Raw genomic sequence first — 15,504 nt, forward strand, 5'->3', positions numbered from 1 at the left:
TAATGAAAACACTTTTCCCTTTTGAAGAGGAAATCCCCTTCATCTTGCAGCTTTCAGTATGTCTCAGCAACTTGTAATTTACTGACAATAAACCTCAAAAACAGTTTGAGTGTAATAACTGTGTGTGTGTGTGTGTGTGTGTGTGTGTGTATATATATATATATTTTTTTTTTTTTTTTTTTTTACTGTGAGAGTGTGTGTACTGTTGCCTGAGGGAAATTCTGGGCCACAGATCAGTGTGTGAATCCCCATCTCACAGCGCCTCGCCTGACTGCTCTTATTGTCGACCATAGCACCCAACATACTGTGTGTCTGCACTTCATTAAGCCTCACTGAAGGTTCAATTAATCTATACACAAAATTAAAATAACCTCAAACATTTCATCATCATGACAGCTGACTGGGATTCGCTCTGCAAAGTTAAGGTTCTCTAGCTGATTATAAACTTTATCAAATGTTACATTTCTGTTCTTAAAATGTGATTGTATAAGACTTTAAACTGTTAAGATAAGGGAGGTAACTTAGAATTCACAAAAATCTGATCTTGAGACCTTAATAAATAAATCTATATTAAAAAAAAAATTATGTATAAATGCAACAAAAAGTGATTTATGCAACGCTTATACTGAATATTACTGTTAATCAATTAAAAGATTTATTGGATACTGGATTTGTGTCACAACAACACACAGTATCAACCTTTAACCAAGACAAATTCAGTGGTCCTTATTCAATTGACTTAAATAAGGTCACTGTGGGACCTTTGACACCTTCAACATATAAAATATAAGTGAAAAAACATTGGCAATGGCTTAGTTTTAAGCATTCCCATCAGAGAAAAAAATACCATTAACACTGAATAAAAAAGTCTAGAAATGGAACTGCTATTTCCTCCAAATATCATTCTGTACCAAAATAATTATAAAATTGTTTAAAGAATTAAATACATCAACATTCCTCATGGAAGATCTTTGTGGAAAAATCAAACTCTTCCCCAGCGCGTCACTGGATTCACCCATTAGCCATGAAGTCTACTCTGACATTATAAAGGAAATCAAGAAGAAGAGAAAAAAAAAGCAGAAGAGCATAAACCTTCATGACATGCTAATAAATAATTGGCATTACTCTGGCAGGAAATGTGATTTTCTAAAGAAATCAAACGTCAGAAAGTCCCATCGGTATAAACCAATAAACACACATAGCACAATTTCGAGAAGCGGCAGCTGTCACAACTGTCAGCGTTTCTGCAAACAACGCGTTGAAACACCAACGCCCGATGTGCTACATCGAGCACTCATGGGTTTACAGTTAACATGGGTTTACAGAGTCGCTCTGATATACTGTACGTATTTATTCAACAATAAACTAATATCGGTTATGAACTAAAAGCTCCAGAAACAGGGCTTAAGTAAGTGTAAAAGTGTACATAAAGGCTCTTGTTCCTTATTTACCAACTTTTCTGTTTCTCCTCTGGTTGAAAATGGTGCCTGGCAACATGTACTTTTTATGGGTTTTAACATCTGTAAATGTCCCAGTTGAGCTGGGGTGAAAACAAGCTACTGATTGGTGGATTTATTTTTACGGCATTTATCAGACTCCCTTATCCAGATCATCTTAGTGGTTAAGGAAGCGTCCCGGTAATCAGATGTTGCCAGTTCGAATCCCGATCCGCCACTGAGGTGCCACTGAACAAAGCACCATCCCCACACACTGCTCCCCGCCTGTCATGGCTGCCCACTGCTCACCAATGGTGCTGTGCTGTGCTGCAGTGTATCACAATGACAATCACTTCACTTTCACGTACTTCAGTATCAAACTTGATGTGGTAGCCTAGTATGTAACATTCTTAACTATGAAACAGGAGACCACAAAGTCACAGGTTCAAATTCCACTTACTACCATTGTGTCCCTGAGCAAAACACCTAACCCTGAGTGTTTCCAGGGGGACTGTTCCGGTAACTACTGATTGTAAGGTGCTCTGGATAATAGCGTCTGCAAAAATGCTGTAATTGTAAAATGTTCTGCGTATTTATAAAAATTGTTCCCTGTACAGGTTTTAAAAAATAAAAATAAAAAAATCAAGTCAAGATGTGATAGATGCTTCCTACACAGGAAAACTGTATTCATATACAAATGTGCTCACCTTTGTATTCATATACAAATGTGCTCACCTTTGTATTCATATACAAATGTGCTCACCTTTGTTTTTCCATTTAATTGTATGGGTTAAGTGCTTCATTTAATGTGGATAATGTTACAAAATTATTTATTGTGGTCTAGTTCTTTATATCCCAAAAAACGAGAAATATCTACTGTGTATCGGTTTGGTTTTGTTATGTCACCAATGTTACATTTTAATACATATTGATACATTTACAATCGATATGTGTGGAAATGTTGGCAATGACAATGTACTGTCTCATGTGGCGTAAGGAGTGGAAGTGGTACCATGTCATTACTCTGCCCCAGAAGGGAGTCTTTCAGTCAACCCAGCTCTTTTTGCCCAGTTTTCTCTTGTGTTCATAGATCTAAGTTTTGGTGTGTCATCTGTAAGGGTCTGTCAAATCTAATTAAGACTTACTGTTTGTGATTTTGGGCTGTGTAAGCAATAAATGTTGTAGACAGATGTACCTTGGGTATAGACCCACACCGATCTCCTGCAGCTCGCCGTCACTGATGGTGAAGCAGTTACAGGTGACCTTGAGGGGGGAACAAAAGACAAATGGGGACAATAATGAACACAAGGAACCAGACAGGATTGATATTAAGTCGAATTAGTTTCCCTGCCTTCTTGTATACGCAGGTCAGTGTAATGAATGCATGTCAGCGGTAAAGCATTCATGACTTTTTAATTACGAGAGGCCAGGAGGGACCGGCCTGGCATGGTGCTCAGCGCCCAATAATGCATCACCAGCACTGGGCACATTTCAGTGACAACCGTGAAATAAACGGCTCTGTTCACCCTCTGCTTTTTCCTCAGGTCAGAGTATTGCAGGTTCACTAATGAAACAAACGTGCACTTTGCAAGGACGGTTCGCAGAGTGCATGAAGGGATTAATCAGAAGAGAGTGAGAAAGTGTGTGTCCTCACCGCTTCTAGCGAGTAATATATTATTTGCACCTCATCACATAGAGAGTCCCGACGCACAAAGAGTCAAGCTACAGCATTTAACGGGCAGATGTTGCAGCAGGATCGAAACTGCGACAGCAGGCCTGGGAATGCGTGCCAGCACCAGAGCTGCTTATCTGAGCAGTTCATCATAAACACACAGGGTCCATCAGTCAGAACGTCCTCCAGACATCTCTAAGATGAGGCCACATCTAGCAAGAGCTCATATTAACCATGTTATGAAATATGGCGGCAGTGCAGATTAAAAGCCTGTTGGCTACGCTGTACAGCGTCTGCACTTGCATTGGATTTGCATTGATTAGAGCATATTAATAATCCTGGCACCAGAAGACACAATGTGGTCTGTGACAGGCAGGGGAAACACGAAAAAAACGAAACTGAAAACCCACAACAAATGCACAGTTCAGAAACTTGACTCATATACTTTTTTCTTCTTACTACAATGATCAGCCCTGAATGTTGAGTATACCTAGAACTTGACCAAACTTCATTGTCCTTGATGGACCAGAATGAATAAGGGACGTATGCCTTTCTGTTCCACGTGGTTGTGGTTAATGTGGTTTATGTACGTGGTTTTATACCAAGCTCTATCTGTTATGATATAGTCTGATTCTGTGGGATGCGGTCATCTTTAATTTCACTGAAATAGGATAGCACTGTTCGGCCTGAGTGATGGTTGAGATCACAAACAGCCACAACATTCTCATAAAACGCCACATCCGACCCAAACCACTTCCAGATACAAGTTAAAGAGAAAGTGAAGAGATTATGATGCACAGCAAGCACAGCACACAGTGCACACAACGAAATATGTCCTCTGCATTTAACTTTAACTCCGCATCACTTTGGTGAGCAGCGGGCAGCCATGAAAGGTCTACTTTATGGCAACCTTCCAATTATGGATCAACCAGCGTCCCTTCTCTCACAGTGGTCATTGATCAAGTCAGAAATAAATTTTAAAGAATTATTTGAAATAAGGATTGTTTTTCTTCCTAAATTTACTTAAATCAAAGTAATTTACAGTAATTAACGCTTGGCACACCATTGCAGACTGCATGTCAATTTATTGAGGAAAATAAACAACTGTTTTAAATGAAATCAGTTGCATTAGTGAACTGCATTAGTGGATTAAAGTTGCTGACAATGGGCCTCTCTACATTAATGAAGATATTCCACTCATTAACAGTCATTTCCAGTGGATAAAATAATCCAGGAAAGAACAATTTCTAAAGGCCCCACAAAAAAGATGGTGTACTGGACTGATGGTTAATTAGTCAGATAAGGGAAGATTTGAATACAGTTTTGCCTGCCGACCAGGAAATTAACACCTAATATATGAGCAGAAAGGTATTAAAGGCAGATCTTAATGTGGCGCCACTGCCTGCTTCTTTAAAGTGTGGGGGCATGTGGTTAATCCAGCTGCCTGGCTGAGGTCTGACTGCTGACAGGTCGGAGTGTATGTGTGTATGTGAACACTGAAGCCAACAAAGCAGTGTGAGTGTATCAACATCCCCACAAAAACACAGACATGTCCCCAGTCCACGGCCTCAGGAAACCCATCAGGATGCACTGATGGGACGCAGACCTCGAGATCACTGCATTTCAACATCTGAAGTGCTACATGCTGTGATGGTGTGTGTGTGCTGCTGCTCCAAGGCAGAGGGATCCCATTTCACAAAGGCTGCAGTTTTCTCTAACTCTACTGTCTGAGGCATTTTTTTCAGTAGTTAAATGTAGAGAAAATTAGCATTTGATACACTGACAAGTTTTCAATTTCTCACTTACAAAGAATGGTGAGGTACACCTCAAATGTAAAAAAAAAAACAGTCTGTGAGGGCTATGATTCTTGTTATTTGAAATACTTATAAATGCAATTAAATGGAAAATAATAATTTATTTCTGGATCCTGTCTCTATAATGTCCTATAATGAAAATAACAGATCTCTTTGAAACTTGAAAAGATTGGCAGTGTATCAAATACTTATTTTCCCCACTATATAGCATAATGCAACAGTCATATGTACTAATACATACTTACTAAACCATAATGGGGCAGTGGTGGCCTAATGAGTAAGTGACACCACCTGGGTCACTTGGTGCCTGATCACTAAGGATGATGAGTTAAATGTAGAAGACACATTTTGATGTGCACTGTGTGATGTGCTGCCGTGCATCACAATGACAATCACTGCACTTTCACTTACAAATAAGAAGACCAAAGGATGCACAAAGGCCTTTACATCACAAATAAATGACACTGACAGATGGATGTGAATGACCAAGGAGCTCAGATGTGTGGTTAAAACATGCAGGGTTGTGGGATATTGTTACTCCTGGATTTCTCACATCCTGACATTCCTCCACATTACCGTGGCAGGCACCTCTCAGGTTCTCTATAGAGTGGGTATGTGGGTATAGAGTTGTGGTTGTTACTGTCTCTCTCCCTCTCCCTCCCTCTGTATGTTCTGTGCAGGATTGCAGGTGGTCTGAGCATGGTTGACTCCCATTCCAGGTTGTGATTGGTGGCCTGAAACATGACAGAAGATTTAAAATGCCTGTAGTTTACATTGGGGGACGGGGGACGGGACAGGATAAGGACTGTCATGTCTACACATGCTCTGTTTTTGTTTTGTTTAATTTATAATAAATTCTTTAAAACACTCTTTGTCTTTGGCGTGGCTCCTCTCCATCTCTGTTGCATCTCTGTCCCTAGACCCCATTGTAAATTGCTAATTTTCTTGCATGAATTGTTCAATTATTAAAAAAAAACTACATTCAAGAAGTCTTCACTCTCCAACATTCCAGGGAAATCTGGATGGATGGAGGCAAAATGTCTGCATGTATGCTGGGGATGATGGAGGAAAAAGATTTCAGCGATATAGGAGATGTGTGTGTGTGTGTGTGTGTGTGTATGAGAGAGAAAGAGAAGTAAAGGAAGTAAAAGTGAAAGAGAGATAGGGACAGAGAGTTATTTTCAGCCAGCTTGGCAAATCAATATGATTTCAGGCGTGATGCGAGAGAAAGGCCTGAGGGGAAAATAATGAAAAACAGAGTGTGAATGAGGAGGAAGGCAGACCAACAGCTGGTGCAGCAGCCTAAATCTAGTGAACAGTCCACAAAAGGCAGAACAGACATCAGAGGGGGAACTAAAAAATAAAGAGCTAGCGAGAGAGAGAGAGTGCAAAAGGACAGGGTTAAAGGACACAAAAGCATACATGAAGACGTTACACTTTGACCTTTGGAGGTTGGTAGAGGCTGAAGGCTCCGCCCTGCCACAGCTTCCTGACATGCTTCATCATACCCACTCTATAGAGAGCCTGAGAGATGCCTGCCACGGTAATGATGGGAGATTGTAACATGCTCACATTTGCCATCTTTTGTCTGACATCCTGTCAGCTTTTCAGTGTAACGCTCTGCTTGAGACGAAGCTATAATGTCAAATGAAGAGCTCATCTGGCTTTTTAACACACATTCACTGTCACTCTAAGCCTGAGGAAAGCTGTGGGCAAATATGCTTTTTGCTACCATGTTACCCCAATACAATCTAATACCAAAGCAGGAAAAACCATGTTATACCATGTGTTTCTGAAGTTTCAATATGGGCATTTGTGGTATGATGCCTTTGGCACTCTAGCCAACTCACTTGTTTCAGAATGATTCAACTATCCTGGTAAACTAAATGTAAGATGGGGTATGATGGGTAGTAACTGCCTAGTGGCCTTTGACACCCTCAGTGTCACAGGTCCTGTGTGCAGCACAAATGAACCATGCACAACCATGACGCATGAGAGTTTTCAATTATTCCTATTGCCTCCTCCCATTTTAAACATTGCCTATGAAACACAATTGAAGTAGATATCGATGACCAGTCTTATCCATACTGGTGAATTTTGCAGATCCAGAAGACGTACTTCATGTGAACGTGGCCCACGATCTTTAGAAGCAGGAAAAATGGCCCTTAGTGTTCTTATAATAATCATATAGTTTTTTTTGTCTGTAAACCACTTCAGACACTGCCTATGTATTTTTTTTATTTGTTTCTTTGTTCTGCTCTCTCAAACACACACACACATACACACACACACACACACACCTTGTTAAAAAAACGCTATGTGATGGACAAGTGAGAGAAGAGCGAGAAACTAATGGTTCAAAGCTAGCGTTCCAGTCAGTGATGACAGCTCAGCTCTTTCATGTTGACATACAACAGAACTGGGCTCCTTTGAGAAAAATAGGAGGAAGAGTTTGATATGATTTTTTTTGTGTCGCACATTATTCAGCTCAAGTCTCCTTAGATTGGCCACTGTGGCAGCGGGGGAGCAAGCTGCCTGTTAGGAATGAAGATAAGGCAAATTAAATCTCTCTTTACCATGCAGAAAACATCCTCACAACCGAGTCAAAGAAAACGCTCCAAATCCCGAAATAAAAAAACACTCCGACACAACCACACAAATTATGAACAAAAGGGACAAAATTATACTTGAAGAGGATGCAGTCTGGGTGTAATAAATTCTCTGCTGTTTGTTCAAAGACTACGCAGCTTATATACACACGCCAAATACGAGGCCTTCTTAGAGATGAAGTGCCGTCTGGAAATGTTCAACAAGCTTTCCACTGCTGTATTTCACATCCCACAAAAACATGTTATAGTTTCCCTAGAGACTGTCCTTATGTGAAAGATCCAAAACCTACAGCCTTCTTGCCTTCGCTGGACACAGCTTTAAAATATGGACCTAAGTGGCTAAAGTAAAGATACATAATAAAAGTATTGTATATTCAAGCAATAAGCCTAGCGAGGGTGTAATACGGTCAATTTATCATGGTTAGGGCATGTTGTTTGCTACAACACAAAGCAAAACAATTCAATTTTTTAAGAACCATTTTCAGAACAAAAGACATTACTCATTAAAAGCTTACTGTTGCATTGCAACGTATTGGAGAATAAAAATAAAAAGTCGATTTGCTGTCATGGGTCTGAGGTTACTGAATTAAAGCTTTGAGTAATAAAGCTTTTAGAAGAATATTTAGCACAGACAGACTATGTGATAAATGCTGTAAATGAATAAAATGTTAATTGTTATACAACAAATGAAAATTAATTTTCAATAATATAGGATTACTGAAAATACGCTTTATGATGGCAACAAGTAATGTTGGCCAACATCGTAGCAGAAATATCATGAAAGTTTATATGCCAGCACAAATCCACAGCTGGGTGGGCTCAGCCTGTAATATTTTAGATCCCATTTCTAATGAAGACTGTTACAAACAGCATGACCAAATCGAGATTAGAAAACTGAACAACATAGCACCCCCTTCCTTGCTCAGCACTTTATGATTAAATTATGATTAAATCATTGAAATCTTCTCAAAGCAAGATGGTTTGATACGATGGGGCAAAATGCTAAACATGACAAACCAGCTGCTGCCGGGAAAAAAAAAAAAAGAGCCATCCCATCTGGGTTTTCTTTCTCTTCAAGCCATCAACCTAAGGAGGAGTGGTTCATTACCGTTGCGTAAACGCACACAACATGGGAAGTTTAGATTGACCTTGATTCTGGAAGTGCGGCAACAGCAAGCTGTCACTATATAACAACCATCCATAACCACCTCCAAAATCCTAAGTAAATATCGGATACTTCCCTAGAGTGCTTTTAGTGAGACTAAAAATCTTGCCACATACTGTACTTTCCGATTAAATATTTAAACACCAGAAGCTGAGTGTATTTGTTTGCCAAACTTGGGACGCAGCAGTAGGCTTACACACTGTATAAATAACCCATAAAAAGCTGGTTCAAATTAATGTAGCTTTCAACGCTAATTAGATCCGAGACACTCACAGCCACAGTTATGGAAATTCAGAGACTCGCCTTTTTACGCAGAATATATTTGGTTTAAAGGAGCTGATAGTGCCCTGGACAAGTTCACCCACAGACATCTGCACTGGAGAGTCACCAAACCTCATAATCCAGAACAAACCGCGTAGGCTGTAGAGTTTCCCTCTAATAACAAAGAGGGATTTGGGCTGCTAGAGTCACAGTGGCGACAGACTCGGGCCACGGCAGATGCAGAAATGAATCAAAGACATCTGAGCCCAGAACGGCACGGACGCACGCAAACAGTCAACACGGCTTTCACAAGGATGGACTTTTTTTGGGCACACGTGCGTCTCGGCAGGAATACAAAACAAACATAATGACTGGTTCAGATAAAACTGTCGAAAGCGCCAATGCTTCATTTCAAGAGCAGGGATGCCATAGTCCCTGTAATTCACACGCTGGTTTTATGTGTAGGAGAGTTACGAAAAGGAGAGTTATAAAACTTAAAATGCCCGGTGTAAAGCATGAAAACCTTGCACTGATCGGTACTTTCTCCACGTTGCCACATTTTATGCAGAAAACTAAAGGTCTCAAGAAATTATTACGATTCATACTTAAAATATTAAGCACTTTGTTATCAATGGACATAACAAACCGAATGAAAAACATTTCCGTTAGACCCCAACAAATAATTTCAAAACCATGCAAAAGCATTTAAAAAAATTTGGACGAGATGATGCTGCATACATCATATTTTGGAAATACGCGACTTAGCTATAACTTGCATGTTACTAATTAGCTTGTTAGTTATATGTATCATGCTAATAGCTAACAAGATGTCTTTTCCTTTGTAGTTAATTGTTAGATAACAGTATCTTTCTAGCTGTTAGTTAGCTATACTATAGCTATACTTATAGGCAAACTACTTTGATTTAGTTTCTAGTTAGCTTGCTCGTTACTACTAGGCTTGCTGTTAATCTGTATCTTGTTATTTGCTAGTGAGTTGTAGTTTCCTTGCTAGTCAACATTATTTTTAGTTGACAGTTAGCTGTAGTTTGCTAGCAGACAGTTTTAGCTTAAAGAGGAGTAAATAAATACACAGCAGCATGTTATTGTTCATTGGATTTAATTTCATAAAATGCACTGTGAAATCTTGTTAATGCATAATCCTCAATCGCACAATCTGTTTCATTTGAAACGATCAGATCGTTCATTCTATTGTGGAGACATTTTCCTCTTTTCGCACTGACTCTTCTCATTCATTTTACATGTCCTTTCCTTGGGGATCAAAGCTGGTACATCAGAACTAAGAGGGCAGCAGGGAGAATGTAGAGCCTGTCTTAGGGTCTCTGATGAAGGCACTGTGGACTACAGCACTCAAAATAATAAACAGGTTTTCAGCTCTGCCATCTCTTAGATCTGAGCTACAGCCTGGAAGACCACTCCACCGCCCGGTTGTCTTTAATCAGAGACTGTCTTCACCAGGTCTCAGGGGTGTGGTAAGACAGTACTGTATTTAGATCAGGATTTCGTACTTTAAATCATTCTTCTTCTGCAGATCCCGTTTTAGAAAGCTGGAGTTATGAATTGAAAAAAATGTACAATTGAACAAAATGCTGAATCTAGTCAAAGACAGAAACAAAATCTTATGAAACAAATATTGAACCAAACTTCAATTCAGAATTCAATAATAAAAACCGTTTTGGAGGCCTAACTGTTCTGTATGCATCTTACTATAAGTAATTAATATTTTGTGGAGCTCTGCAAACATGCATTAAGTCAATGGTACAACATGGAAAAAATGTATTTGCTACACAATACAACTTCTAGCACCCATTTGAGTTCACACATCATTTTCTCCCAAAATCTCATTCCCTGGACATTAAAAAATGAATTGCCAGGTCTTTAGAACGTCTTTTTTTACAAAACTATAGCAAAGGGCACAACGCAACATTTGGCTGAAGGTCTTTCAGTGACCATGGCAGGTTGCACATCATTAGTCAGAGCAACACTTCATACCGACTGCAGAAAGTGGGAAGCGAAAAAAAATCTAATCCAATTTAACAAACAAGGGCAGAACAGTGCAGTATGTTTAAAGCATTTTTTTTGCCCCCCTCTTTTCTTAACAAGCCATGGCAAGCACAACATCCACATCTGCATCACAGACAGGAATGAGCACAAAACCACTGACATGAGGCTACGAGCCCATCTTTAATAAAAGCAATGCGCCCCAAGAGTGATGTGTTCATTACAGAACTTGGAGGAACCGGCCCAGTGTAAAGTAATGAATCCATAGAAATGAGCAGTATTTGCTATAATGCCTACAACTGCATTACAATTTTACTGCTAATCACATCTATGTATCTAAGGACTGATGCATTCTACACTATAATGACACCGCTGGCTTTTGATACCATTCTGAATGGAACTTATGAGCAATTTCACCTCAGTGGTATGGAAGTAGAGAGGATATGTAAGTTGGTGCAAGGTGCAAGTCGTTGGTGGAGTTGGTGGCAGTGTGTGGATATTGGGCAGAGTTACACATTTTCTGGGAACTTTTAGTTGCAATTTTACACTTTTTTGGTATCAAGCCTGCACAACATCAGCATTTTCATTCACAATGTGCAGTAGGTTTCATAGCCCACACGGCTCTTGTTTATTTGTAAAAAAAACATTTGAAAACAAAACATTTGAACGTGAGACGTAATAAGTAAAATAGAGATATTTCAAGGCCTTAAATCCTGATTACTAACTTTCAATAAAGACCAAGACAGAAACCCTGGTTTCTTCAGGGGTTCATTCATGATCTTCATTTTGGTTTTAACCACAGAAAAGATGGAAAATAACTTTGAATAAAGGTTATATAAGGTATATATAATGTGCCTAATAAAGTGGCTAGAAAGTATACACCCTGTATAATTGTGTTTATCACTGCTTTATATGGATTCCTAGGAGGCATTGTAAGCAGCATATTTTGGTGTATGTGGAGATAGAAGGTGCCGGCAGCTCCTCTGCAGGTTTGTTTTCACGTGTCAGAGTCGCCACCTGGTTCCTCTTGGCATCTGAGGAACAGCATGGTGGAACACAGCATGGCGGAGATGTGGAAAACAGCCTGAGGGGACACAGCAGCAATCAGGCGCTGTTATTATCAGTACACGGTCCCTTTTAAATTCCAACAAAACAAAAACCTACGTAACCTTTCACACAAGTGTAACTGGAAAACCGTGACCCCCCGAGAACCAACCAGACCATGAGCACTAGGCCGTACGTGACCCGTGCTCCGCTTTCCCAGCAGAGCGGCGTTATCGCTCCGGTCTGAGGCAGCTCAGGTATGTCTGTGCCACACCTGATAGTGCCCTATCACCGCTCAGTCTAGTGTGCGCAGCTGATCCGCGACCACACAATCATATCAGAGCCATAATAAAACAAATACACGGGCGAGCACAGAGAAAGAGTGATCTTATGGATGCTGATATTGTGCACAACGCTCAAGTGCTGCGGCTGGAACTGAGAGATTTCTATCTGGCGCGGCACCAATAAAAACAGACACATGATCGCAGACCACATCCAGTATCCAGACATCTAGAATCCATTAGCTACAAATACATTAGAGTGTTGTTATATAGGAGGGAGACAAATAAAATATGTGCAATTTCAACATCAGAAAGTCGGCAAACTGTTCTGTTCACAAATTGCATAGCATTATAGGCCATTGTGTACTGAAGAACTTCAATTTACATAATCAGTCACTCACATAACTTGTAAACACTGCAAGATCACACATATAATTTATTAAATGTCTTTTGTGGCTGTTCTGTTCAGGGAATACAAAGTATGTAAGGTCTAGCCTTGCATTGTGATTGGCTGGGAGCAATTCCAGGATCTCATACATTTACCTTGTTTACTGACAGCTTCACTGCTGATGGAGTGATGTTGCCTAGCAACAATACCAACAGCTATGCAGTTTTCATTATAGAACCTGTATTGGAATTGTAAAGATTCTTGCTCATACATATTAAACATTAAACAGTTGTACAATCAGACAGGTTTAAGGTACTGAACAATGGTATTATGGCTGAAGTTTACCTTAGCAATATATATATAAAATAGACAGCTACCCCAGAGCAGTAAATGATTCCAGACTACTGAAGCAGCAGAGGGGGGTCATTTCCCATTTCCTCTTCCTCCTCCCATTCCCTCTGTGTTTCATCTCTCTAAGCAGGGAAGCTGGATTCCCACTGCAGTGGCAGAGAGGTCACTGTTTCTACTGTGGCTGAGACGTAGCCGGAAGAGTAATGAAGGGGAGCTGGGGTGCCGTGGAGCCCAGGTCGGTGGGTCAGAGTCAGAGGGCCGGCATGCCAGGGCTTGGGTGCAGTCCCAGAGTACCGTGACCTTCAGACCTCCTGCCTCTCAGAGCACCATTAGCACCCTGAGTGTGCACTAAACATAGGAAAGAAGGCCAGCACGCACATTTCCTTTACTGTAATGTGATGTGTGTGTGTATGAGATTGAGGGGAACTTGCATGCACATGCATGGTCTGCTCATGAACATACATTCTACTAGATCGGCATTAAATAAAGAAGTCAGTATAATTTCCCTTGTCGGAAATCGTAATTGCGATGAAGTGGATATAAACTCGGACCGCAGCACCTTGAGAGAAAAAAGAAACTGGAAGCCAGGAAACTGACCCAAAAAAGATTCAGTTTCCATGCGCCCACTTACATGTTGTTGCTTGGACCAAGAACAGAAGATCCAAGGTGCGATGGTGCAAACCGACACAATGATAGACAACTTCAATCAAACCGAGTGTGTGTGTTTGCGTGTGTAGCGTGTCTTGCATAGTAAGATCTCTCCCAGAGTCACTGTGCTCTCCAACATCGAATCTCTTTCAGCTGCTCCTCATCCACAAGAGCCGGACGGTGTTATTAAGCAATCCATTTTTTTTTACATATAGAATGAAATGAAGTGTTCTGGAATATTCCACAGTGCGCAGATGGCGTGGATAAAAAGAGGCTGCACTATAGGGTATCTTGGCGCCGGGAGAAATATGTCCACGGAGCCCTTGTACTTCATGGACATGGACAGAATGCTCATGGCCCCTACACTAAAGCTAAATATGATACAGCCCGAGGACAGTTTGCAAAACTCCTCACTGTTTATAGGCAAAGAACTTATTTCCTCCATGGACCCTCTTTATCTTCAGGGGTTTATTTTTCAGTCATACATACCACTTTACATGAAGGTCAAGTTTAAAGCAGAAGATGTTGTCTTTTTATGTTCATAAGGCTTAGATTACAATATCCAGGGAAGTCTGAAATTTATGAAATATGAATAGAATTTTCTCCAGCATTTCTCCATGCAATTCTTTGGACTTCCAGACAGTCCGGATGTATCTAATTAACTCCATCATTTCAGAGGCGTTACGATATAAATGTCATTAGTGATATCGGAGCCTGTCCGTACGATTTGATACACCCTTATCAGCACCTTTGGAGAAGAGCTGTCCGTTTCATTTCACACATTAAAAATGAGATTAATACTCTCGGAATAAAGGAATCGCAGCACCGTGTTGGTGGAGGCAGGCCTGCCGGAAACATCCTGCAATTTCCTTTCTGTAATAACCCACTTGAAGCGGAACACCGCAGTCAGATTCGCATATGTCAACATGGCGGGCAGACCTACACAGAGCATCCCAGACAAGCAGCTTACGTAAATGCAAAGCTCGTCTAACAGACAACAGAACCCATCCCGAGAAGGATGTGGGCTGCCATAAGAGGTACTATGTTTGAGGACAGACACATATTGCAGGTTGGTGGATCCAAACCAGTGACCTTCGGTCAAGAAACTGCTTCTTTAACAGATTGCACCGGTGCTATCAGACAGCTGGGGTGACGGGTGAGTGGGATCATCTCGCTTCCTTCCTTTTGATTGGTCAGGCTGGTGATGAGATCCAGTGATGGTCACTACATTACGTTTTGGACTGATCAGATGGTAATGGAGGCTTTGAGGAAACTCGGGTTCTCTCAGGTCTGTAATACTCTGCACATTTACAGCTCTGGCAAGCAGGCCAGGCTTGAGGAGATGTGTGGAGAAGTCATGTCTCTCCTTTTTCCGTGGTGGAACATCTAGGCCCCCCAGGCCCATTTAGCACACCTCTCACAGCCCATCACTATTCCCCTAAAGTTGGAGACAGAGCAAAGTGACGAATTTAGATGAATTTTCTCCATATAAAAATACACCTAAAAACCAAATAATGTCAGAATTTATGCTGTGATTTAAAGTCTACCTTGTTACTTTGATGAAATATGGAACCTTTTAATAAGGCAAGCGAGGCTTTGGATGGTTTTGGTTTCTAGATTACTGGCTGCCTCTGGACAGAAAGTTACATGAGTAATGCTGCTCTTGCCGTTTCACCTCAAGGCAACCGGCAGGCGGAGGAGTAATTTCTCACGGACAGTGCAAAACTTGACACCTGACCTCCAGTCGCCAAAGGGTGAGAAATTCTGTATTTTCAGGCGCACACCTACAACCACCCACACACACACACGCTTCGCT

General features: G+C 40.8%; 1 protein-coding gene across 1 annotated transcript in view; it reads right to left on the reverse strand.

Annotated features, from left to right (window-relative positions):
- smyd3 (SET and MYND domain containing 3) overlaps nucleotides 1–15,504 on the reverse strand; it is a 136,884-nt gene that overhangs the window by 33,248 nt on the left and 88,132 nt on the right. The window contains exon 6 of the mRNA XM_028967921.1: nucleotides 2,632–2,699. Coding sequence (XP_028823754.1) covers nucleotides 2,632–2,699 — 68 coding nt within the window. The remainder of the gene's footprint in view (nucleotides 1–2,631; nucleotides 2,700–15,504) is intronic.

The sequence above is a fragment of the Denticeps clupeoides genome, chromosome 1 (assembly GCF_900700375.1).
Source record: "Denticeps clupeoides chromosome 1, fDenClu1.1, whole genome shotgun sequence".
Lineage (NCBI taxonomy): Eukaryota > Metazoa > Chordata > Actinopteri > Clupeiformes > Denticipitidae > Denticeps > Denticeps clupeoides.